The 27,669-nt window shown below is 37.6% G+C and overlaps 1 protein-coding gene across 1 annotated transcript in view; it reads right to left on the bottom strand.

Annotated features, from left to right (window-relative positions):
* The window catches only part of TNIP3 (TNFAIP3 interacting protein 3), an 87,140-nt gene extending 83,826 nt beyond the window's left edge, over positions 1 to 3,314 (bottom strand). Inside the window, exon 1 of the mRNA XM_014784548.2 lies at positions 3,268 to 3,314. Within this exon, the coding sequence (XP_014640034.2) occupies positions 3,268 to 3,299 (32 nt within the window). The 5' untranslated portion in view covers positions 3,300 to 3,314. The remainder of the gene's footprint in view (positions 1 to 3,267) is intronic.
* Between the last annotated feature and the right edge of the window lie 24,355 nt (positions 3,315 to 27,669).

Here is a 27,669-nt window from a genome sequence, read left to right as displayed (position 1 = left end):
GATGATATCATAAAAGAGATCATTTTAGCTTTTGCTTACCACATACACAGTCTTGCTCCAACGAAAACATCTGCCTGTCACCCCATAAACGTCCCTACACTTCTCTTCCCTTTATGAGCGAAAAATGGAGCTTTAAGGGGCGTTTAATAGCCAGCAGCTGTTTGGCGGCCAAATACTGCATCTGGAGGGGATTGCGCTATTCACGTGGAAAAAAACCCAAAACTATTGTTTAATTTTCTTAAAGTACACCCATGTTTTGCATAAAGACATTTGAATGCTTTGAATATGGGGAAAGTCACAGGAGCTCCTTAAGTGCATCTGAAACCAGAATATTGTTCCCAGAAGGCAATGAATAACTGAGATTGTATTTGATCAGGTCTAATACTTGGGTCGAATGAGTGCTAATGTGAATATGTTTAACGCCAGGTAAGAGGGACGCTTCACAAGAACTTAACATTCATTTTATTCTTCTGAGACCAGCTCTACTTGAAGCTATAATGAATCATAATAGTTTTCCTTCCTAGGTTATAATTATAATTTTCTGAACACATTATTTATTTTTAAAAATACTTAACACTTCTTAAAATAAATGCTAGGACAGGGAAACATCTGCTTTAGAAAAATTAAAATGAGGAACTGGCATTATAAGAGGACTTCAGAACCAGGATGACCCCAGGATCATAACATGTTGAGAGGGGCTGCTTTTAAAACAATATGGTTCGAGATTATGTTAAAGGGGAATATAAAAGCTATGAAATATTGTTTTTACTTTAATAATCTCCCACTGGGATCAACGTTGTTTCCTCCACTCCTTTGTTTTTACTTTGAAAAGAAGCTTGCTATGACAGCCATCATATCAATATATAACTTGAAGAGATGGTACGTTTTATCCCCGTAGAAACTAAAATGGTTCAGTTAGAAAGGAGTCAGTTCAGGAGAGGAAGAGAGAAAGATGACTCGGCACTCGCTGTTCTGTCCCCACCCTGTTGCCTCTCATCTTGCTTCTTCCTTCTTTCTTTCTCACCTCCCCTGAGACGAAGATAAGGGCTGCAGCGTTTGCCTCATCCGCTCATCCTTCCTTCTGGACCCCAAGTCATATCCACCTTAAAGATTAACTTGAAAACCATCTCCTCAGCATTTTAAATTACTATCAAAGGACTTACTCTCTCTCTCTTTCTCTCAGAAATACAAATTTTTTTACCATTGTAGAAGAAAAATATGTTAACTACTAAATTCTGTGTAATTTTCACAATTGGTAAATGGAGAGAACCTAAACATTAATATGCATTGCTGAGAAGAGGAGACAATAGAATGGGACTCAGGAGCTTGCAGAGTTCTTAAAATTCTCCACGTGGAGGGAAATGGTTTATGAGTGTGCATGGAGGGGAGGAGAGGGAGGGGGATGAGGGTAACCCTACCTCTTTGCAGAGTGGTGACACTGAAGGAAAAGCTAAGGATGTACATATCTTCAAAACACAGAAACAATGGGTTTGTCTGTCTGCCTTCCTTCCTTCCTTTCTCTCTTTTTTTCTTTTCTTCTCTTTCATTCTTTCTTTTTTAAAATGGTAAAATTTGCCAAATATGGACCTCTTCTACCAAAGGAGAATGGAGCATCATCTAGAAATCAATCAATCGTCATGTCCTTCTATGTCTGTAGTATCTTAGAGGTTGTCAATATAATCAGTTAATCCTCAGACTTCTCCTGTGATGTAAACATATTTTACAAAAATTTACATGAAATAGATCAATGCTTATTGTAGACCTACTGTTAAAGTGGGTTATACTATTGTATGCTGAGTTCTTTCCCTTGAGATAGATAAAATCTTATCCAGGAGACAAGACTAATACACACAGTACAGTTAAAGAGTAATAAGGAGTAGTGCATAATAAAATGCTAAATTTATACAACTAAAGGCTAAAATGCTTTTTATGGATCCTGGATGTAACCAGTTAAGAGGAGTGGGAGAATTCAACATTTCTATGTTTATTCAAGCTTCTAGTCTTTCCCGTCACCAATTTTAAACAGTGTTGCCAAATTAGCCTATTGTCAATGCCCTGTTCAAAATTCTTGATGGCTCCTCTTATGCACAGTCATGATTCTCATATTGGAAGTGCATATGGACCCCTTTTAATGAAAAGATTGTCACAGACCAAGAATCCTGTGAACAAGTCTCCAGATCCTCAGGTATGAGAACCCTAGTTTGAGAAATACTGACTTAAGAACCTGAGTTTTATTATTTCTTTAACTTATCTTTCACTTGAAAGCAGTTTTGTCTTTATAGACAGAGAAACCTTGGCCTATAGAAGAAGTTCTCAGCTATTTAGTCTTTCACTTAAGATGCCTTTTGTATTACATGTCAGTTGTGGAAGCCAAATGCTCACTGGTCCCAACACAAGTCCTCAACTGTCTTACCACGACATTTTTGTACACACTGTGCCTTCAGCCTGGAATATTCTTTCCTTCTCTTTTTCCATCTTTCCCTCCATTTTCTTTTTACCAGAAATTAGGTCAAACAACTCCTTCTTCATGTACCTCTTTATGCTCACAACAAGGAATCTCACCTTCCTCTGATTTCACAGAGCAGTTTATCTGTGCCTCTTTTATGAGGGAAAACATTCAACATGTACTATACTTAGGTATGTGCATGGCTTTTCTTTTCTAAACTGCAAGCAGCTAGAGGATAGGGTCTGTATCTGATTCATCTTCTGCAAGCAGCAAGCACAATAACTTGCACATAAAAGGTGCCGAATAAGAAGTCAAAGACATAACTATATGGGTCAATGGATAGACTGGGGCTTGAGAAAAGCCGTAAAGGGTTGATAGAATGTGGAAAGTGGCTGAGGGAGGGATTTTTGGTAAGGAACTTAGGAAACTTCTCCCCCTATACCTGAGCTAAGGATTTAATAACTCAGGAGAGAAGATATAGCTACCTCTTCACTTGATTAATGAAATAGGGTTGTTTCCTAGGAGAAAATTTGTGTTCTTCAAGAAAAATTATCTTAAGGGCCAAACTTGTCAAAGGAAACTTACCAATACTTTAAAAATCAAATAACCTCCATAACCTATCATGATTCTTGCCCCTTAGCAATGAAAGAAAATGTGTTCAAATAGTCTACACTGTCATCCACCATCTTTTCTTATCTATTCTATATGGTTCTATCCAGATAGGTTCTCGTCTAGTCTTAAAAGACTCATCAAACAGAATTGCTACAATTAGAATATTACTATTAGAGGTGTACATTCTCTAAATAAAATGTCGTTATTACCTGTCAGAATCTTCCGGCTGATTGGTGAACATTACCACTTTCTCTTCGTATTTCTTGTTTTTGTTAATGAGTTGTCCACATGGAATCTAAAGGAAAAAAATATAAAGGACGTGAGGCTCAGACATGTCTCAAGGGACGATAACATGTCAGTCACTGGAGGAGAAAACCACCTGGTAAATGCATTTTTCATCAAAAGCCATGTTTTTATTCTCATGTCTTGTTTTCAACACTGACAGTTATGAGAAGACAGACCACAAACGTGCCTTCTGCCTAGTTTCAATCAAAGGTACAACGCTGGGTGTAAACATACAGACTCAGTCTTTCAGTTAAGGAAGAGCCCCATGACAGGGAGAAATTGTCCAGGAGCAAGTAAAAGAAAGCTGGACATTCCAACATTGAAGTCATAAACCGTTAACGTTGTCAGACTGACGTGTTTGTAGTTCAATTAGCCACAGTCCGGGAATGAGTTTTCCAGGAGTGCCTCACGACCCCACGACACCAAGAGCTAACTTTTCAGAAGCCGTTCATTCCATTTTTTCTCCAATAGGAGTTAGTGATTATTCCCGTGATTCTCAGGATAACAAGGGAACTGGTAATGTGACCATTAAAGAGAAGGAAGAAATTTTTAAAAACTATGTTTAAGACAGAATTTTTTTTCATTTCCCATTTTTTTCTATTTCATATTAATTGCAACTTCAGCACCAAACTGTGGTCAAACATTACACAAACATCACAGCACCTCACTGGGCTTAGAGTAGGGTCTTGAGATCAAAGCCCTTGAAGACTTGTGTATATTTTAAAAGCCAATTCTTGCAGGCACTTAACACGTTTTAAATGCATCTGGAAACCACTAATTGCTGTGACCCTATTAGAAAATGTAGGCAGTTCGGGTCTTCGGGAAATGTGAAGCCAGCTTTGTCCAAATTTCATGAGTTTCCATTTAATTGTAACAACCACCAAAAAAAGTTTGTTTGTTAGAATGCGCCAAGAAGGATTAGTTTCAGCTTTTGGCAATCTGTCTGTACATAGTGTGGGAGGGTGGTTTGTTAATTTTATTTTGTTTGCAGCTTGTGACAGCTGTTTAAAAGTCATCTGTACCACCATGGTGGCCAGTTACTAGATGAAAGCAAATGCCTTTCGGGACAGTTTAGGAGCTGGACCACCAACTAGCGCGGCTGTCCTTCAACTATGCAGAATTGCAAAAGTGCCCAGTTTCTTTATGGGGCACTCTGGAAATATTACACAATTTCACAAACGCCTCAAAAAGGCAGGCAAGTGAAGTGCTACCTGACAGAGTGACTAGGAATAAGTGCCCACACTGTTATTTCTGGAAGATGAGTTTTTAAAAATTTTAATTAATTGATTAATATGAAAGAAATTTGTAGTACAATTTTAGAAAATGTCTTTAATCGTTTCATTATTCCTAAAATTACTTTTTAAAAAATGCTCAGCATTTTTCCCAGCAGATCTGAAATGCCATGGGGAGTCTTGGGGTATTAGAGAATTATAGAATTTGAGACCTTGGAGAATACTATAAGAAAATGACACTATCATTTTACAAGAGAGGGAACAGAAGCCCAGAGAGGACAAAAAATTTGGCTAATTAATAGCTGATCTAGGATTAGACGTCAAGTCATCTGACTCCTTGTCTATGATTTCTATTGTTGTTCCATAATTGAACATTATACAGATGAAATTTCAAGTTTGAAATAAGGCAAGATCTAATTTTAATAGTAAAATGTTTTTAAAGTAATATACAAAATTTTTACATTACAAATGAAATCTCATGAAAATACATTTCTTAGACAATGACACTGTATTATTTGAACTCTGGTGGCAAACCCAAACAACATGTCGGGAGGGAAATTTCCAGACTTAAATTTTATAGTATAAGATTCACAGAAATACCTCTGAGGCACTGGAAACAGACAAGACAGGTATTGCCTCAAAGGTATTAGTTTACCAAACACTGTATTTCCTTTCTAAATAGACTTTTCGTAGGCTGGACTTTTATTCTTGTTATTATTCTATCTAAGAAGTCAAAAATATCAACTAATGATAACCAGAAAAGTTGATAACCCAGGCGTAATTATAACTTCCAACAGTTTATCCATTTCCACTGACAGAGATATTCTCCCAACAAAACGATAACCAAGAAGACAATCAGAAAAGATACTCAGCACTTAAAGGGCTTCCCTTTCAAGTGGAAGCAAATAAGTGAAATCAAGCCAACCCTGAGGACACAGGGCCTTCCTTTCTCAATACTAGTGTTTCCTTTTTTTTTAAATCGTAGAGAAAATAAACAACATCAGAAGTCTCATAAAACTTAGCAAACATTTGTGTGCCTCTCCAATCTTTATCACCACTAATCACAAGTCAGGGTGACATTAAACATAAGATAAGCAATTCTACTGAAGTTGTCTCTCCTATAGTTCTTCACTGAGCAAAAGCACAAAATCAGTCTGGAAGGGAGGGCATGGACTTCCTGAGTCTTTATTGGCTGGTGTGGAGAGAGAAAAACAGGCAGAAGCAGAGTTCCTGCTACAACAAACCGGGAGACACTGCAGTGAGAACTTCCAATTCTAGCAGCACATTGCAGTTACCTTTGATGGTGGTTGATTAATTTCTTGTAAAATGTGTAATTCAACATTTTTACCTTGCTCAACATTTTAAATATTTGAAACAGATCCTAAATGGGACAACCAAGTTAGACATAGAACACGATGGACTTTCATTAAAGCATATTGTATCTGAATACCAAATAGTAGAAAGATAAAGGAAAGATGGGCTGCCTGACTCCTTAACCTTTGCCTATTCAAGGTGAATTTCTCAGATCTTTCATCCTGAAGTGCTTAAACTATAACTACTCAAAGTTTTACTGCTTGATTATGGTGTCTGCCTGCTATACCTCTATTTCTGTTAGCTTTTAGGTAGAAGTCAACAGTTCTTTCCTTTCTCTCACATCTGTGACATTTACCCTCTACCCTACAAGGTCACCTGGAAAACCATTATTTTGCCCAGATATGTTCATGTATGTAGTCCATGGGACACAGAACCTTTGTATGCTATCATTGCTGATAAGAGGAGTGACCATAATGCAACAATTCTATGCCAACAAAGCTGCTATGAAACACTGAGATCCCTCTTCTGAAATTATTTCTAGAATCTATGGCACATTCTTCTTCATCTTCTTTTTTTTTTTTTTTTGTGAGGAAGATTAGTCCTGAGCTAACATCCATTGCCAATCCTCCTCTTTTTGCTGAGGAAGACTGGCCCTGGGCTAACATCCGTGCCCATCTTCCTCTACTTTACATGAGACGCCGCCACAGCACGGCTTGATGAGTGGTGCGTCAGTGTGCGCCCGGGATCTGAACATGCAAGCCCTGAGCCGATGAAGCAGAGCACACAATCTTAACCGCTATGCCACCGGGCTGGTCCCCAATGGCACATTCTTTTGAAAATTTTTGGAAAAGACCTACATTATCAGGTGAAAGTTTTGTAAATAAGGTGAAGAAAGTAAAGCTAATAAATATCAGTGGTTCAAAAAATCTCATAGGGTGAAAAATAATAGAGCTGGCTTCCTTTCCTTGTTTGTCAACTTTTAAAATGACTTTTCTTTGGATCTGCAGAAGCCGAGTAGCATAGTAATTAAGAGCAGGCTTGGAAGCAAGACTGCTCAAGTACAGTTTCTGTTCCTCTAGTAACTTTTTGGGGAGATTATAACCTTCTTTTGTCTCTGTTTCCTCTTTGGTAAGATGAGGATAGTAATAGTACCTACCTCATTAGGACTGTAATGAAGCTTAAATATGTTGATATATATAAAATTCATACAGTAGTGCCTGGCCTGTGATTAGTACACTGTAATTGCTAATGGTTGTCATTTAATGGAGTCTTAGGAGAGAGGAGGTAAATAATTGTGGTCAGTTCACCATCTTGACTCATGGTGTGTGGAGGGAACTCATTGGGATAGCATGGTTATGGGGAGTTAGTATAGACGATTACTTCTAAGGCCCCTTTGATGCTAAAATTCTATGATTCTAAGATTCCAAGTAGAGAAATAGGTGCTTGCCTTCAAAGAACTCATCATCTTGATGAAAAAATAGGATGCCAAGCCTTAGAGGTTGAAATCCAAGTGTTTTTTATTTTCATATCCCCAGGACTCAGCATAGTACCTAGCTCATAGTGAGGCCCTAATATCACAGTGAGGACCCAATATTTGAAGTGTGGCAGAATGAAAGAATGACACCTAAGAGTATAAGAGAAACAATGTTAAGTGAAAAATAAGTGATATTGACCATTAAGAGTTTGAGGATAATAAGACTTAACTATGATCAACAGTGGTTGCTCAGATATTTTTAGATTGTTTACATTGCTTACTTTTGCCTTTTTTTATATCATGGAAATTTGAAATTAAGAGAGCTTAAAATTTTACTTAAAGTTGTTTTATAATTTTCTTTTCCTGGGGGAAGGTTAGTATAAACCACATACGATTTCTGGGAACCAAAAGATTTACAATTAAAGACCACAGAAAAAAAGGTACCTAACACCTAACTGGCTGACAGCATCCTCTAATAGAAAAGCAAACACATTTCTTTGTTTCCATCATTTGGTTACTTTCTTCTTCCTCTTCCTCTCCCCCTCCACTTCCTCCTCTTTTTAAGGAGTTTCTTACTGCTCAAGAAGCAGCTGTTGCTTTCTGTTTAACTTAACCAAAAGATATCCTGAATTCTCGGATGGATTTGAGGACATCAGTGAAGATCGTAAGCTGTTTGATTGTTTAACCAGAAGTTTACACAATCCACGGTTCCAAAACAACCCTACTTTAGAGGATAAACTTACTTTTGGAAGTAAACCAAGTTTTATGAGCTTTTTGCGATTTGTGGTGACAGTTTTTAATACACTTGGATTCCTAAAGTCAGGTTCAAGGTCTAGGGTGTGAGTATTACCAGTCATAGTCTAACTTGGCAACAAACAGGTTTTACAGACCCTGAGAACGTCACGTTAAAAACTGCCAAAGCATTCTACCATTATATAAGTTTGTTATGTTGGTGAAATCTATGTTATAGCCTTGGAATGTATCAAAATATGTACGCAATCAAAGTCGCAAAAGCTTTACTGAAGACAGAAGAAACCTGAAGCTGATTTTTATCTATTCAAAATGCACTTCCGTCTGGGGCATACAATTTAGAACTCATAATACTTACCTACAAACACTGTTTCTTTCCAGCATCCACCTTTACCAAATTCTAAATCAAATCTTAACCAGGTTCAATACACTGAGGGTGAAATATCCTAGGTAAGTACTAATCCATCATGAAAATTATTATCCTCATATTCATATATATGATAAATAATAAAAATTTTATAAGATAATATGCTGAAAAACATACATACGTATACACTCACACTTACACACATAAAAGTACTTACATTGATTTTTTTAGAAATGGTATTTGGTGTCTAATGATAAAAAATATCTTATCATTCACATAAGGGACCTATAGGTAGTCAGCTAATCCAAAAACTGGTTAAAATTGGGACTCATGAAGAATTATACATTAATACCATATTAATTAATAATAACTTAAAATACATAAGTGCACATCAGTCGCCAAGCCCTCTTTTCCAAGTAGGGATCCACTGATGGTGTTTTACACGGGCTTTCTGGCCCGCAATGAATCCTCCGTGAATTCTAGTTTTAGCTTCTTTACAAGGGAATGAAAATTTTAAGATATTTACAAAGCTGTCTGAAAACAGAAGGCTTTTAGATCTTTATGATATTTTTCCAACCTTTGATATTTGCCTCACCCACATCCAATTTAAATTTGGCAACTCACCTTTATTGGATATTTCCAAGGTACTGAAATTAGCTTACATGGAAACAACAATTCTTTTATCTTTTTTGTACTCACTTTTCATCAGCTTATATAAATTTTATTTAAATTGTGTAACTGCAAAAAAAGTTAGATGATCATAAATAGCTCGGGGGAACAAGACTGACTCTTGGCAAATGTACCACTCAAGTTTTGGAGTCAGAAATGAGTGAACGTCCCTAGCTGTGAGCATTCAGTGAGCCTTGAGTGCCCGTCTGTATGTTTTACAGAGACAAAGGACAGCATGGTTAGTCCATGCTGAGCTGGTTAAGTGGAGGTTGAAAAAGAGCAGTAGTTTCAGGCAGCAGTGGGAAAATGCCTGCAGAGTGAGGAAGCTGACATAAATTGGTGACATTAGGTGGTGGCAGAGCCTGTGGAGAACAAGGAATGAATGTCCTGCCTAAAGACTTTAAAATTCAACTTTTTAAAAAAGCGAAGTGAACAAACACAATATTCTTAAAAAAAATTTCTGTTTACTTTCAGCAATTATCGAGTCTATTTTTCATAGCCTTCTGTAACTTCCAAAGCATGAGCTGATTTGCTGCCAATATGCAGGTAATGTATAACCGTTTTGAGATCTTTGCTATTATTAGTAAGAAAGAAATGTGAAGGGAAAAAAAAGCCAGATGAGAAACCAGAAGTTTTTTTGTTTTTATTTATTTATTTACTTATGGTCCCAATTCCTAAATTAACTAAATGTGTGATCTTGAGTATATTATTTTTTCTGGGTTTCAGTCCTCTTCTGAAGAATCAAGGCCAGATTGGATTATCTCTACTATCCCTTGAATTCTAAAATTCTGTGACTATCACTGCCAAATATCTACTGTCAGCATTGGGGACAGTGACCAGGATCACTACTGGGTTAATGCTTAAGGCAGGAGGGTGACAGGGGTATTATTGCCGTCCAAGTTTGGCAATAGAATGAAGTGACTGGTATAAAACTGAAAAATGAATCGGGGAGCTGAAGGGTCAAACAGACTTGTCTTTATGCTTAATGTTCTATTATGTTGGCTGGGAAGAAATAATTTCAAGCATTTTATAGGTTCTCTCTAATGCTTGCAAACCACTGACCGTACCATTCATTTCTGGACCACTAGAGTAGCATCCTAACTTACGGTCTGCCCCTTCTTATTCTTGGCTCCCTTCTATCTGCTCTCCGCATTGTAGGCATAGTGTTCTTTTCGAAATACGTATTTGATCTGGTCATCTCCCCTCTCTCCATCCCCACAATAAAAACACCCTCGCAGTTTTCCATCACAGTGTCCAAAGTCCTTGTCATAGCTCAAGGACTCTGTGTGTCTCAAATGGATCACTATTGGATGTAAGAAGTGATGTTTCTTTGTTGTGTGGGAACTTTTCTGGTATGGCAAGATGCTTAATATCACCGGCCTCCAATCATTATTATAACCAAAAATGCTGTCCCCTCCCCCATTGATCCAGAAGCACCTTCCAGCCTCTTCTCTTATCACACATCAGCCTTTTTGTCAGTCCCTTGAAGGTGCCGGGCTCCCTTCTGCTATAACGTTTGAAGCTGCTGTTCCTTCTCCTTGGCTTGTTCTTCCCCTCAAAGTAAATCTTCCCTGACTTCACATATTGTACAAATCTCTCACATCTCCCCTTTGTAGCATTTATCGTAATTATAATCTCACTATCTTGGTTTGGAAGCGATTATTTGCTTAAGGCCATTTTTCTTCCCTAGACTGTAAATTCTGTGATTTTATGTCTGTTTTGTTCACAACTGAATCCCCAGTACCTAGCACAGTGCCTGTAATATGCTAAATGCCCTGCAAACATTGAATGGATGAATTGAAGGATATTAATTATGCTGGCACTTACGTGAACATGGAACTGTAACATTTTTAATACAAAATTTTGAGTATAGTTTCCCAATAGTGCCTTAGTTTAGCCTAACACTCTTTATGCCAGTTTGCGTGTTCAAGAAGCTTTATCCCTAGAGCTTCCTATCAAAGTCATTGTATCTCCAAAAATTTTAAAAATAAAAAGGAATCCACTTAGCCTAGAAACAGGAACTAGAAAGCATATCAGGTGACTATAAAACCAACCTAAATTTATAGGCACAAAGCTAAGTTACCATTAAAATCTTTCAGATCATTTCCATGCAAGATTAGGCAAATGCTCAAGGTTTTTAAGAATACAATAATGTCATTCAAAAAATTTAAGCATATATTCTAGGTTTTCATTCATTTATTTCCTCTAGCAAATAAGATTCCTATATCTAACAAGTATTTAAGGCCCTTTGATTGCAATGTGGAAGAAATCAGAGGAGAGGAAAATTACACGCCACCCTCATTTACAGTAATGGCTCAAGGGAAATTGAGAATAAGAAAGAGATTTTGGCTACACATCGTTTGGCTAAACCAAAAGAAAGAAATACCCAAAAGAACTGCTGTTTTTTTCCATTTCTTATTTCTGAGAAAGGTGTCAGATCAGGGGACTTTTATTATCTCTTTCCTTCTAAGAAGTCTTTTTGTCTTATAGCAATAAGGTAAAATTCTTTACCACCACAGATTCTCTATTGCTCAATCACATCAGGGCACCTGCACTACTTCTATACGGAAAACTGACATTTGGGGACTGAAATGGGCAAAGTTCCTGAACCAAGAGTCAGGAGACCAACATTCTGTCACTGGGACTGTCATTAAACTTGCTTTTCCCTAGAAAAGGTGTTTATCACCATCTCTGATATGAGAAGAGACAGACATTACAATGACTTAGAGCCTTTTCAACACTCAGGTGCTGTGAAATTGGTCATTCTAGGGTTATCTATAGATTTCAATGTTGCTCTTGGCGCATGTGTCTCAGAGGCTTACTAAAATATGACTGATGGCCAATTCTTATCCTACAAAGAGGATCTTGTTGTCCATAGAATGGTCCCTCCTTCTGCATCCAGACAGGCATGTGCTTACTCTGGGTCTTTATCCAGCTCTATTTTGAGAAATATTCTGGTACTGTGGATTTCTACTGAAGAATTTCACTGAAGTCCCCCAAACTACAGATTCACCTTTCTTAGCATTTGTATTGGAAAGATGATTGGATTAAGAGTCAAAAACGTGGGTCCCAATCTGTCTTTTACACTCAACAAGCTATGTGACTTTGGGCAGATTATTTAAACTCTCCGAGTCCCAATCTCCTCATCTGTGCAGTAACGATAATATTTCCTTTCTTCAAAGGGAAGAAGATAAAGACTAAAGAAGAGATTACATTTGAAAGCACTTCCAGTTCACCTGTACTACAAGATTTATCTAGAGTTGCCTGGTGAATAGTAAGCTCTAAATAAATATGGTGGAATTTAAATCTTGTTTAACATTCAAAACTTACTGGAAAGCCTGTAGAGAAAGTGATATTTATGGGACATGAATGTTATTATGTATGTTATTATTTATGAATGTTGATTGTTTTGCTGATAATCATGAAAATGTGAGATTAAAGGTATGTTTGTCTTACGGGAATATACTTCAGGTGAGTGTATTCTGACCAAAGTTTTAGCAATAGAAGCCATGTTGGAGACTATACTTTGAAAATGATAATAATAATAATATATTATTATTATTATTGTTAAAATCAAGCAATTGTGATGAATCAAAATACCCATGACTACATAGAAACTACCTTGAAATTTTAACACCCAGGGGATTATTCCCAGATGAACAAACATATACATAAAGAACTATGTTATCTTAATATGACTCAAATGAAAATAAGCGAAAGACTGTTTAATTATAATAAGAATTAATAATTACTGAATGCAGCCCTTGGATTTTAATAAATGCTTTCTGTTAGTAATGAAAAGTTGAGAGGAGACTTGACCCCTGGACACTGGATTTCAGATACAGAATTCATCCTTTGGTTTTTACATGTGAAATTCAAGATCCTCTCAATGAATTCTGTAGTCTCTACCTTAGTCTTATCTTAACGTTAATGTTTATAGTTATATTTTTTGATATTTTCTCTTGTTTTTAAACAAGCAACATAACATTCTCTAATTAGAAATTTATCTTATTTTTTGATGCATACTTTGTCAGGATTAAATTTGTCTACCTTAAACACTTTATTTTTTTTTATTTTTATTTTTTGTGAGGAAGATCAGCCCTCTGCTAACATCTACCAGTCCTCCTCTTTTTTTGCTGAGGAAGACTGGCCCTGGGCTAACACCCGTGCCCATCTTCCTCCACTTTATATGGGACGCCGCCACAGCATGGCTTGCCAAGCGGTGCGTCGGTGCGCGCCCAAGATCCGAACAGGCGAACCCCAGGCTGCTGCAGCAGAGTGCGCGCACTTAACTGCTTGCGCCACCGGGCTGGCCCTTGTCTACCTTAAACACTTTAAAGTTGAGAATCTTCCTACTCATTTTTTTCAATTATAAATGAAATTTGATTTTTTGACACTGTTCCAATATTTTGTTTCTCTCTACAAGAAAAATTCAAAAGGGAATCATATTTTCCTGTTGTTTAGGCTGAACAATGTTTTTTCTTTTTTTAACATCTACTGATGTTTTGTCTTTTGTAATTCAAAAAATGTAAGCTATCTTCCCAGAAGACTTTTGAACAGCTTCTCCTCATAAAGAGTTTCTTAACTGATAATGTATTCTCTAAAATGGAAGAAAAAAATTGAACATCGCAACCTACTGAAGAATATACTGATGTACCTTGTAAGTATACAATCTACCTTATAGTCATCTGGACATAACCTAGTCTATATATCAATATTTATTTACGTCAAAATAAAACATTTGACCGTATTTAAAATTTAAGATGTAATTTTAAAACTGTGAAAGGGGTAATTTACCTTCAAATGTATTTTATGAAGTGCACTGTTTAATATATTTCTTCTTGCAGAATTTATATGTCAGATTAGCAAAAGCAGAGAATAATTAACTTTGATTACCTACCATAATAATCTATTAACTGTGTACTAACTGCCCCACTGTGACTATTTCTCTGTTATCCCAGGTTTTTCACATTCTTAGATCAATCAAAAGATCAGTTTCTTGGGACTGTGCTTTGCAGCCACTAGAATAATTTTCACCCATATGTTGTTTTTATTTTAAAACCATGGGGATTTTTAATCTTGGCTGTGTTTTCAAATAAAACTAATTTTTCACTCATGCTCTGTGCGATTTCAGTAGAAAGACATTTTTTTTTATTCTTGCCTCTTTCTTAAAGACTTGAGGACATATGTGTACAAACTATGTTTCTTGTAAATCCTTCATCCTTCATGAAAACAACACTTGAAAGATCCAAATTGTCACAACTCCAAACAGATGGGAGAACAACTGTGACTAACAGGTTTTCTTCTGTGAGTTCACCATTATCTCATCTTAATGAGGAAGCAAAGTTTAGATATTGATAGTTAAGGTACTAAAGAGTAGAGCATTAAAGAGCAATTTTTAAAAGTTAACAGTTAAAATGAGGCCTAAGGTTTTATCCTCAGCAGGAAGTATTGAGTTGACAAAGAATTTAGTAAGCATCTTCGCCTCCCACCCCCCGGCCCCCAACCTGGATAAAGAAGCCTAACCCCAGTGGAGGAGGATGGTCAGAGTCAGACCTTAATTCATTAGGCATATGGGATGGTTGCCTGTCTCTTCTACATTGTTTCACACTTCTTTTTGCCACCCATGTGTTTCAGGTTCCTTTAACCGGAGGAATTGAGTTTAATACTCAATTTCCCATGTTTAAAAATTATCATTATTTCTTCCTCATGTATCTCAACAAAATTGGGAAATGGTACAGTGGGTGCAAGTTTCAATGGAAAAGTTGTACTGGAAATCAGTGATTTACTAATTAAAGTGTAAACTTAGTGGAAAAAGAACAGAAGCAACCTGAGAGAGAGACAGAGAGAGGGAGAGAGATAGAAAGACAGAAAAAAACAGTGAAAAGGAAAGGAGAAAATGAGAGGATATCTTTCCCCTTATTTTCCGGACTTTAAAAATATATTAAAATTCTGATTTAAAAAAAAAAGCCTCCAAAAATTGAGGAGAGCATATCTGAAAATAGTCTGTTAACATTGACCCACTCTACAGATACCTGCCTGTCACCCACAGCGTTAAGGACGTGTGCAGGCCTCACCCTGTGGGGCAGGTCCGTGGATGCCATGCCATTTAAAAGAGGGCTTTTGGAGTTTCTGCAACAGGGCATTGCCTGAGATTTCTAAGAAGAAGGAAGTCCCTTAGCATTTCACAGCAGAAAATTTTGTGGCTAAACCAGAAGCTTAATGTTGCTAGGTCAGTGAAACATCGTTAACTATGCTCAGGGGCATCTAGTCTACCTTTGTCCATTGCAAGCTTTTAATGTGAACCTTCCTTGGATGTCAATTTGATTGTTTACACTTAAATTATACTTAGGGAAGTTTACTTTCCAATCTCCTTTTGAAAGTTTGACTATTTAAATAAAACGTTCCAGTGACTTTATATTTACAGTACATTCTTTTAGAACTTTTTGTGCTTCCCATCAACGTGATTATATAGTACCATGAAGGAAGCCTGCTGCAGTGACACATCCTGCCTGGATCCTGGCGCTGATCGTTGCTTAGTCAAACTGTTGAACCCTCTAGTAGCCTAAGAGGGCAAGCACAGCAAAACTATTCATAGGAGAACTTAAATTTACTAATTATTTACAGAACTGTTAGAAATAACAAAGTAAATAGGATAACATTCAAACAGTTAAGCGTGTCATTTCAAAAGCTTATTTTATCTGACGTGGACGAAGGGGCTAACCGGTACAACCGATAGAAATTTTCAAGGAGAACATCACGCATTATTACATTTTGTAAGTTCTATCTCATTTACCCCCTGGAATACATGAAACTATATCTTAATTGACAATACTACCAAACTCATAATTAATCACAAATGCCATTTTAATAGGAAAACTGTAGGCATTTTAAAAAGAAATTAAGTTACAGCAAACTCTGTTAAGGAAGCAAAATGAAAGTAAAGGCAGAGCGTTGTGTTACTCACCATGTTCTATACTGAAAGTCCCTCTCAGATCTAGGTAAGCGTACTACAAGGTCTAGGAGAGACGTGGAGAGGTTGTCTTTCTGACTCTTTGAATCAAACAGTAACTAAGTGGTTTAAGTAGAAACATATATTTTGAAAGGTTAATCCACCCATGCACAGGGAAACCCCTTTTTTAAGAAAGTCACTCTGCTGCCAAGAGGCTATTAATATTCACCTCTCGGATACAAATACAACCTACAGATAAAAGATTCACAGCCTATGTGAAAATACCACAGAGGATTCCCTCTTAGTCTCTATGTTGTAATGGAAACACAAGAAAACAATATACCTCTTCAGGCAATTGGGGGTACTACAGGAAATCCACCTGCCCACTTAATGGAAAAGTTATATCAGCTTAATAGGGCCACAACACACAAACATAAATGTAGAATTAGTATAATTTACTGTAAGGACCACATAGGTCACACACTCATTTCTAGGAATGTTCCTCTGTTTCATCTTCCTATTTCTTTCCCTGAGAGAGCTAGCACCCAAGTTAACATTTAAATACTCATCCTTTAAAGTAAGTTAGAAATAAGGCCACTACCTTTTAAAAAAAGGTTGCTGTGTGTTTTCTTACTTAGAGGGGAAATATAGTCTCTATGTTGCTTCCCCAGCATTATAAGATGGGAATTATGTATATTTTTCCCATCATAGTAGAAAATTGTCTATATAATTATGAGCAGTGGCAAACCTCTCCAAAGTAATAGAGAAATTTGTACCAGTTTAGGAAGGAAATCATTGCTGATGAAGTAGCCAGTAGTAATCATTAATGATTATTTACACCACTTGTTTATATTGAAGTATTCATTTTTCAAGTAGGCATGGTGAGATTAAGTAAACAGCAAACAGCATGTTGGCAATATCCTGGAGAAGACAGATTGTATCAGAGTTTGACTGTTTGGTCCACTTCAGCTCTCATCACAATAGGCATTGAACTTCAGAAAAATAGATTGACACTCTGAGTGAATGATGATCCCACTTCTATAATTCCACTTCTACAAACACGCTTTGGAAAATCGGTGAATCACAAAGGGAGCTTCAAAATTATTTTTTTAATGACAAAGTGTTATAAATATCCATCTTGGCTGGTGAAGTCACAAGGGTTTGTTATATTTTTCTTTATGCCTTTTTGTATTTTCAAAAATTTTTCAGAATTAAAAAATAGTCCATAGTGCAATGTAGCTTGCACATGCAGTCAACCTAAAAAAAAAAATCTAAACAGAAACTAGGGAGTAAATGTCCTTAATCTGAGTTATGAAAGTAAATATATTTGATATGAGAATACTGTTGTTTCAAGATCTCCTAAAGTCTTTTGAATTTGTCTTTTAAAAAGTCTTTTGAATTAACACAAAATGACATTTATCCTGTTAGTTCCTTTCCATGAGAGAAAAAGAATTACTTAATGTTTCAAGAGAATATACCATTTTCGCGTGAAACCAAAAGAGCAAGGAGAAATTCATCAGCCCACAGCAAGAAAGTGGAAAATTAAGCTATTCTTATAGCCTGGAATCTTTAGATCTAACTAGTGCCTTCCTTTTTCTGAAATTTCTTTTAAAATTATGAAGTGCTATACAAATGCACTATGTAATTGCTGTTATTAAAACTTTGAAACGTTCCCAAAGTCTGTCTAAGGAATGGTCTTGTCTCAAGCCGTGCACTTGTTTATTTGGCAATCACATAAATTAAAGGGAGTGGAGAAAGCATATAAGTTTATTTCAGAGGCTACTGAAGGTTAAGCAGGAAGGTTATTTCCATTAAAAACTATGGAATGGACAGTGGGGAGGGTGACATTAGTCAATGGAAAATGGAATAAGACATCATTTTCATTCACTTTATGAAGATATTGGAGAAAAGAGAGTCTATAAAACACAGGGACAGATCTTATTATTTCTACCTCCCATTGCTCTACAGGGGAAGGTGGACCCTCTATAGAATACCATCCTGAAATAAATGTATTACTGGTCCATAAAGCACTAGATTACTTCTAGTATACATCTAAGACACTTAACATCAACTGCAAGCAAAAGCTGGCTATCTGCCCACCAAATGATTTTTGCTGTTCACAAAAGAGCATTTTGTTTAGTGATTTACCTTCAGGGAAAAATAAGGAAATGAGTTGAAAAAAAATTTAATGAAACTTGAAGACTAGTGCCTAAAGTGATTGATCCAAAATTAATTTTGTGTGGGTTGAAAGTACAAGTGTCTGAGGGAAAAGGGAAAAAAAGAAGAAAATGAGACTGGTGAAGTGAGACAAGGCCATTGAGAGTTGAGTTTGGGAAAAAGGAAGTCACATTCAATGTTTCTTCCTTTATCCAGAAGTAATATTATGTGTATTAAAGAGTCTAAGGTAAGGAAGTTTCCAAGCTTCAGTCTTGGGAAAGAGCAAATCTGACCTGTCTCTAAAGATGAGCTGAATGTGTCACTCAGTAATAAGTCTCCCATGGACCTCAGCGGCACCTCCTGTGCAGGCCGTCTGTCCACAGGCGTCCTTGGGAAGACAGGCAGAGTGCTTCCACATGCTCGCCTTCTGGCACGACTCCAGGCCTCTCCTCTCCCTCTCTGCCACACACTCATGCTCCTTTCCCTCTCAGCCTCGCAACATCCCAGATTTCAAATTATGGGTAAGAATGGAGGTTCATTGGAGACAGTAATGTAGAAACCACAGTTGAGGAATTTATTTTTAAAGGCTTCACCACCACAAGGTTTTCTAGGAAATGTGGGAAAGCCAACCTGGCAATGTTGTCCCATTAAAGTACACTTTCCTCTGGAGTTGTTCCAACTAGATTCTGTCGGGTGAGAGCTTTCTGTGGATTAGGGACATTTGATGGCCCTCCAGAGTCCTTCAAGAGGGAGGCCGTGGCCTCTTGCCAAACTGTGGTCCTTACTGTTTCCATGAGAAGTTCAAACCAGAGTGTATTTCCATTACAGTCGCAGAACATTGCACGTAATATTACTTAAAGGACGGGGATGGTTGTGCCAGGACACTCAGCCAGATGGATACCAAACTAGAAGGGTCATATTACGACTTGTGCTCTACTGTCTCCTAGCCCAGTTTATTAGGAATAAAGCTTAGTGTTAAATTGAGCTTTCTACTTCATAAAAAAAGGCAATTTTTTTCTTTCAGATTCAAACTCCCATAACAACCAGGAACATAGTTGATTTCACTATTTGATGAAATTTCATCTGGATGAAAATTGACATAGAGAATGGACAATTTGGCATCATTTCACAAAATTGAATACTCATTCATAAAACTCTGGGAACAGTTATATTCAAGAGATAATCGTTAAATTTGACTTTTTTTGTCTATTCTTTTTTTTTCCCCAATAGAACTATCGTTTTAAGGAAGTGAGTAGTTCTATGCATTTTTGCTGAGTTCTCTCTCATTACCACGTGTGAGCAAGCATGCCTTTTTTTTTTTAACTCCCGTATGGATAACAAAGGGCTTAATGGCATTTGATTTAAACCATTAAAATATCACAGTTCTGCTTTTTCTTAAGGACTGGAACTGACTTTTGTTCTGAAAAATTCTGCCAAAAAGAGGATATGTCAGGCAAACAATTGGGAGGGAAAAGGGGCATAAATCTCCTTTCTAAAGAGGATGAAAGGATGGATATGAATCACGGATGTAGATAAATCAGAAATGCAGCTGTTTGGGAGCAAAGTCCAGTTATTGCTGTAAGGCAGGCCCTAAGATGTGGTGATCTTTACAAGGCACCCCCAGGTGCTGACAGAGTGGAGCCATCCCAGGAGAACCCTTTGACACTCAACCCCTTTGACTTTTATCCTCACAACTGTATCCCTTCCTGTTTTCAATACACGTGAATATATTTTCTCATCCAAATTCGGGAACCATACCTGTTTTCAACATTAAATTTGCTTTTGATCACGCCTATCTTACAGGAATTACCACCCAAAGAGCATTAACTTAGAAGTCAGGCATTTTGGACCAAATTCTCCAAGAGCAACATTGAATAATTTACACATTCTCCAACTGTGTGAAAACTGAGTTTGGGTGTTAGAAGCCCTACACATCCTATATGAAAGGCCATTTTTCCTATAGCAGTTTCTTGTTTTCAACCGAAAATCTAAAACAGAAAAGTAACTTCTGATCTTAAGCTGTGATTTCCACCCTCTATGACCCTCCTTTACAGCCTGTTGTCTTCATGTGATCTTCAGATCTTAACTTCAAATCTACAGCATTGTGGGGTTCGTGCATTCGGGAATAGACAGGAACTTTAAAACTGTAAAAACAGTTACTAAGATGATCAACTTTACGGATATTTTAAGGAAAAGTCATTTACTATGCAGAAGTTTGGGAGGGGTCCTCACTGTTTTATCCCAAAAGACTCAGAAGATTACATAACAAATGTAAAACTTTACCTCGAGCACCTTGAAACTTGCAAAATCATTTTACAGCTTATATTGGAAATCGTTTTATACTCCGAGGAGAAAAATCCTGAGGTCTGTTAATAGAAGCTTAATTCAAACCAATGCATTACTCTCCAGCGGCATTGGTTCTAACAGCTTCATTACAAATCAGATTCATTTAACCCCTGGAGGTTTCTGTTCCTTTACCTAAAAACGAGATTGGGACAGATGATGCCTAAAAATCCCATCCAGGTCAAAGATTCTATAATTTGATATCACCCCAAATAGTAAATAACTATTTCCATTTTGATTGGTTTTATGGTTTTTAAGGTCCCTTGTATAGTTGAGAAAAAATATCACAAAAATATGACTCTCACTTTGTTCTACAGTGTATCTCTTCTGAGTTGATTCTACTCATGGAGTTGTATTAACTCTTTTAGTTTCTTAAACCAGTGTATCCAAGACCTAGAAGAGTTGGACTCCAGCACAAATGAAAGGTTATGTACTTGAATGCCCAATTTACCCCTGAGAAGTAAGTAGGCTTTAGGAAAAACTGTTCAATATGTCTTTTAGTGTTCTGTAAAAACATTTGACATTAAGGGGAAGTACTTCACTCTTCAGAAAATTTTATTTTACAAAAATGCTAGGGTTCCAGGAAGTCAGGAGTAGCCACAGACCCAAAATAATAGTGATTTTTCCTTTACTTTTTTAATTACAAATGTCAAACATAGGAATTATGCAAAGTTTAAGGGTATAAAACTATTTTATGTGGAAACAGAAAAATATGGAGAAGTAACTTCTGATATTAGGCTGTGATTTCCAAAGATGACAGCCAGTTTCAGAAAATTTAGTGAATGTTCCTCCAATTTTTTTCTTCTCTATACGCATAATAACTAGCATCATTTTTAGGCATAATATTTTGTTACTGGATGAAGCAAACAAGTATTACTATTGGCAACAATATTTCCAATTGGGTGAAACTAAGAACTACGTCATGCAGTCCAAGAAGTTATAGTCTCTCCTTTATCTACTAAAATGGAGAGAATAAAAAATAATGTCATAAATTCAAGAGGCTTTCATTGTCATTTTCTCTGGTTTTTAAAATTGTGAATAAATGAGCCATGTAATATAAAGAATAAACACATATGGACAGAGCCCACTAATGAAATTAAGCCAAGTTTGTAATAAAAGTTAGCTTGGATAATTTAATAACGTTATCATTGTTGTGTTGCATCATAGTTAACTATAAATGGAAGCAATTCATGTATATGAGTTTGATGATGATGGTTGGGAATGACTAGAAATAATTTCTGATCATCCATTGTGTATCAGATGCTTTACAAACATCATCTCCTTGCTACTTAGAAGTCTTCGGACCAGCAGGAAACTTGCTAGAAAGGCAGAATCTCAGGCCCCACCCCTGATTTACTGAATCAAAATCTGCATTTTAACAAGATCTCCAGGTATGCGAGGGAATCTCATTAATGAACATTCAAGTTTGAGATGCATTGCATTATCTCATTTATTCTTTACAGTAACTAGCAAATAAGGTATCATCATCCCCCTATTACCCATGGGAAAAATGAAGCTTGGAAAGGCAGAGTTGATATTCAAAATATTTGACAGCTGGTTCAACACAGGCACCAGCTAATAAAAGTGGAAGCCTGAACAAGAGTAGGTGTAAGTATTCAGTATCAGTTCTGCCAAGAACTGAAGTTCCAATCTAAGCGACCTTATCCTAGCCAGTAATTAACATAGTTAGGATTCAGCCCCGGCTTGTGAGTCTCAGAAACACATACTTTTCCCACCACCCCACGCAGTGATTATTCTGACTATTACACAAATAAACCAAAAATTTTTAAGGTCACTTGGGGTGAGAAGTAGATCCAAAGCTAAACTTAAAAGATTTCACTGTTTCCATTTTACTTCTCCTATTCCTTTCTTCATTCACTTCAATCTCTCTGCCCAACCACTCTACTTGAATATATCCAGGCCACAAGTGAGTCAAAATGGTGTGATGTGTCAGTCAAAGAAAGAAAGCCCAGTGCCTTTGAGGATGGACAGAATCTGACATTCCAAGTGTTGGAAATTTACCTTCAAAGACTCTCCAAAAAATGTAATGATTTTGCTTCTGTGACTGCTCTTCTCACAATAAGTGATTATGGAGCACTTCTGTTGACACCCTAGTAAAATCCACATCACCTCCTGCAAAGAGGAAGTCAATATTCATTTTCCTCCCCTGAGTCCTCCCATTCATACTTCAGCAGGAGCCATCGTCAACTTCTTCCCTGGTCAATGTCATTGCACTCAGGAGCCTCTGCCAGGTTCAGCCGGCAGTGTCTGCAGGATTCTTTCTTTCATTCCTAGGAGTTGGGGACAGGAACGAACTCTAGGGTTGTGACCACAAGTAATGTGAAAAGGAATATCGGTTTCTCTGAAAAATGTCATCTCCTAGTTACAAGCTGTGACTACATGTTCCTTTTCAACACAGCCAAAGCAAAGTAAGGTGTATGTCCAAACCTCAACGTCGGAGCCATTTGGGGTAGTCTTTTTTTTTGTAATTTTTTATTGGTGTATAATATACAGAAATAGTGTATATATTATAAGTATACAGCTTGATGAATCTTCAAAAACTGAATATACTGTGTAACTAGCACCCAGATCAAGAAACAGAAATTACCAAAGAAGTAGCCTTTTAATTGCCTATCCATGGCAGGGTTTGTGAATAGCCAAGGGTAAGTAACCCTCCTGTTTGTGACCCATCTCATCCCAATGAAGCCAAACTAGTGAATGTAGCCTACAAACTGAGGTCCAGGCTGACCAGAAGATATGGAGTTGGGGAATAAATTGTGGGTAGGGTGTTTGCTGATTAGAATTGGGGAACCTGATTATTTCCACCACCAGGTTCTTGTTTGTTGGGTCTGACTTTAGAAGCTATGGTATTATTTCCAGCTCTCAAAGTCTACTGCATTTTCTGGAATTGGATCTCCCACATTTGTCCAGCTCTTGGAGGGCCACCGGAGACTCATCTATTCCTACTTCAGCTCAGTGTGGTACTATCAAGATTGTTCACCCTTGGCTATACATATATTTCACTTGAACCTGGCCTATTTCTCCTTTGTCAAGAATCTTCCTGTCACTTTTCCCAACTAATCTGTTGTGGTTGCCTTCCAATTGGAATGGGAAGCCACGGGAATCCTAGTCACTGTCTGCTCTGGATCATTTGTTCTTGGATGGTGAGGTCATTCTACATGGTTTGTATGTCTCTGAGTCCATGAACCACCTCGGTAACGTCTCATTTGGCAGTTGGTTTTTCTCAGGCTTTGAGGCTTCCATCCTGTCTTGTGTCACTGGTGTAGTATAACAAGACTTAAAGTCGTTTCCTTAGGATCTTAGAGGAGTGCTCTTTGTGAATTTCTCCAGTTTACAGTAGAGATACCTTTTGCTCATAGTTCAAAGCCTGCTTGATTACAAGTCACACAGCAATGGCCACTTCCATAAGGATTCTGGACACTGTTAGTGAAACAGAGCAATAAGTCTGTAATAAAGCAAAAAGGATACCAACCTAAATACTTGTCATTTCTCAAGAAATTTAGTGCTTCACAGATGTTGAGTGAAAACTGCTGACAGCTTCACAACTTCATAAGAGAGACATTGAATTTTCCTTGTTATTGAAGCAACACAATATTGTATAAGTTTGGTTCTCTAGCTGAGATAGCCAGTTTTGAACCATGCTTTCACCCCCAGATTGTAATTCAGATTTCAATGACATTTTCTCAGTGTTTCCTTGGTAACTGGTAGAGTTCTGAAGAAAGGGAGCAGAAACAAACATGCCTCTTGAGGTCTAGGCTCAGAAATGATACAACTTTGCTTCCTGCTTATTATATGGGCCAAAGCAAGCTATAAGGCCAGCCCAGATTCAAGGAGTAGAGAAATAGACTCTACCCTCTTGATGGGAGAAGCAATGTGACTTTTCAGTTTTTTCCATCAAGAAGAGAGACATGTGTCCCAGTGTCCCTCCCTCCCCACCTAGTTAATGGTGAGCCAACTCCCCAAAGCATAATTGCCTCTCTTGACCAGCAGCTAACTGCAAACATATATGTCAATCCCATTGAGACCAGAACTGCCTCTCTGAGACCAGCCTAAACTGGCAATCCACGGAATTGTGAGCTAAATAATTGGTTGTTTTACTACATCACTAAGTTTTAGAGTGATTTGCTACACAGCAAAAACTAACTGATGGATTGCCCTGTCAGATACTGAAAAATGTACAAGAACTATTAAACATTAACATTTAATTCTAGTGTTATTTTTGTCTTTTGGAAAACATGAAAGGGTATGCAATTCACAGCCCACAGCCTCACTTCTGAGAAAAATAAACAAAACAACGCTAATAATCCTCTACCCTTTGCTCTGTAATCCCTCGGGCCGGTCTGGAGCCCTTCTTGCCTCATTCTGAAACCACTCTGCCAAACACTCTGCCCATCCAGGCTCCTCACTTCCTGTCTCTCACAATGCCATGCTTCGCTGCCCCCTAGGGGAGTGACTCCAGGGACCCACCTCTGCCCACTCAGGGGGAGACAGAGGGCCCAGCAGCTGCCTGTCCTCTCATCTTCGCTTGCTCATGAAGACAGCTGTAGCCCAAGCTCCTTGGAAAGCTGAGCTCTTTTCTCACTCTGATTGCTTTTCTTGCAAAGAAACCTCCTAAAAATCTTCCAAAGAAAAACATCTCCACCTTGTTACCTAAGCAAACCCTTCTGGGGGTGATAAGTGGAAGTAAAGGAGCCTGGGAGCATGAGAATCATTTGCACCATCACATGGGGTGCTGGCTATACTCTTTTCTGGACATATTGCCAAAATCATCCCTGAGGAATGTACCCAGACTAAGAGTCTGCATGGGGAAACACAAAATGAGGTAAGGCTTTGAGCAAACAAAGTTTACAATTAGGAAATAATTTTTCTAAATATACATAATGTCCTCAAGTTGGCAAGTAGTTCCAAAACAAGAGGAAATCAGAAAGTAGCTATTCTAGTAGTTGCTAGAACTTAACGGGAAATGTTTCAGCATAGGTTCAGCTTCAGCTGACAGCACTCCTAGAGAGCTGTATGGTAAACTGTGGGCATCGAGTGCTCTCTGTGGGAGGCCAGGAAGTCTGATTTGCCAGTTGGTACAGAAAACTTGGTTAAAACAGTGAATCAGGATATTAGGTTACTGGAGAAATTCAGGAACAAGAACCAAGGGGTAAACAGGCTAATCTATTCAGATAAAGAGCTGGGTCAGAGTCAGTTATCACATCTTGGAGTTAGCCATGAGGGTCAGGAGTAAGAAAAACTATTGTACCCAGAGCCCTTTGAGATGAGACACTAAAATATCTTACGTGGTTCTTTCCTTCCTAAAAGGGGTCTGTGTCTGTATGAGTGGAAAGTTGTACAGGTCCAGACAGGATGTCCCTGCCCCACGGTTAGGAGGACTCCAGGTAGGGAGTCAGGTGAGGCCTAGGCTTGTTTGGTATGAGCAGCAGAAGGTGGAAAGGTCAAAGGCCCTGAGTGTACACATCCTATTTCAGGGCCTGTCTTTGTGTCCACATCATCACAGGCATGGAACAGAAACGTTGGAGATCAAAGGTCTTGGTCTGGACTAAAATTCTTTCTGGTTCCTTGCTGTGATGGTTATAGGCAGACAACAAAACTAAGCTGGACAAAACAAAGAGGAATCAAGGTAAACATGAATGTGGCAGCTACAATTAAGTAAACTTGAAAATATTTGGAAGGGATCTATGAAATAATTGTTTACTTATTGGAAATTATTTAAAAAAGGGGGGGGGGTTGGATTGAGAATCACAGTCAATCTCTGACCCGGAAAATTTCCCTCAGTGAATATGATTTTGTTCATTTGCCATTTGTTTACGATCTTGACCAATGAAAGGATGACTTGTGCTTGAACAAAAGCACTAAATTGTATTGGGTCAGAGTCTGGAAAGTTCAGTAAAACATAACTTCTGGGGAAAACTTGTTTTAGGTGGAGCAGATTCTACTGGACATATGGACACTGTTCTTTCAACAGAAGAGCTGCTTGGCTGGTGATCCTTGTGCAACTCTGGAAGTTTCTCTGTTTAAAAGGTGCTCTCCAGTATTATGCTAAGCAAAGTAAGTCAGAGGGAGCAAGTCAAATACTGTATGATCTCACTCATAAGTGGAAGATGAAAACAACAACAATCACGTAGAGACAGAGACTGAGTTGGTAGTTACCAGAGGGGAAGGGGGGCGGGGGATGAAAGGGATGATTAGGCACATGTGTGTGGTGATGGATTGTAATTAGTCTTTGGGTGGTGTAGGTTCTAGGGTAGTAAATGAGAAAATCATAAAATTAAGGATAAGGAGACATTCCTCTGTTACGTAGATAGTGGTTTTATAGGTTATATTTTCTCTATATACACTCTATGTTAAATATTGACCAAAATGTGCAAGAGTAATAGATTTCCTAAGGTTATAATAATTCCCTTTTTTTTCCTGAATGGAGCCAGGGAACTGCAAAGCATTGTTATCAAATACTATTATAGAAATATTTTGTATGTTTTCTAAGTGATAATATCCAATTTATTTTGATGCAACAAAACCCACCATTGAGTTGTGGAGATGGACATGTAATAAACGTTTGTTGCTTACGTCAAAAAAAGGTGCTCTAGAGTTGCCAGTCTGAGAATTTAGGATTACGAAGTCACGTTTAGTTACACTTAGAGGGTAGAGCTAAAATACTTTGTTTAGGAATGTTTGTATGTCTTTAGTAATCATGTTTCTACTCTGACTGGGGAAGAAGTGTGCTCTCTTAATCCTATGTTAGCCATCTCAAATATGGTATGATGTTGTTAGGATAGAGATTTCGGCAATAAAATCGCATAAAGGCATTCCACTTTCTTAGCTCGGACTTCAACTTCGGCACACGCTTCATAAATTCTACAGGAATTGTCATAATAATTGTTGGTTAGAGCTTGCAGACTCTTAAAGGTCAAAGTGCTATGACTTGAAGATGAAGCTGTTTCATCAAATAAGTTGAGAGCAGATAAAATGAATTAATGGGCCATTAAAATTGCTATATTTTTAGAGTAGTTGTAAAATCTACATGACAATGCACAGAATTAT

This window comes from Ceratotherium simum, chromosome 12 (assembly GCF_057802395.1).
Source record: "Ceratotherium simum simum isolate JZ-2026a chromosome 12, ASM5780239v1, whole genome shotgun sequence".
NCBI classification, from domain to species: domain Eukaryota; kingdom Metazoa; phylum Chordata; class Mammalia; order Perissodactyla; family Rhinocerotidae; genus Ceratotherium; species Ceratotherium simum.
This window is presented reverse-complemented; position numbering and strand designations above follow the sequence as displayed.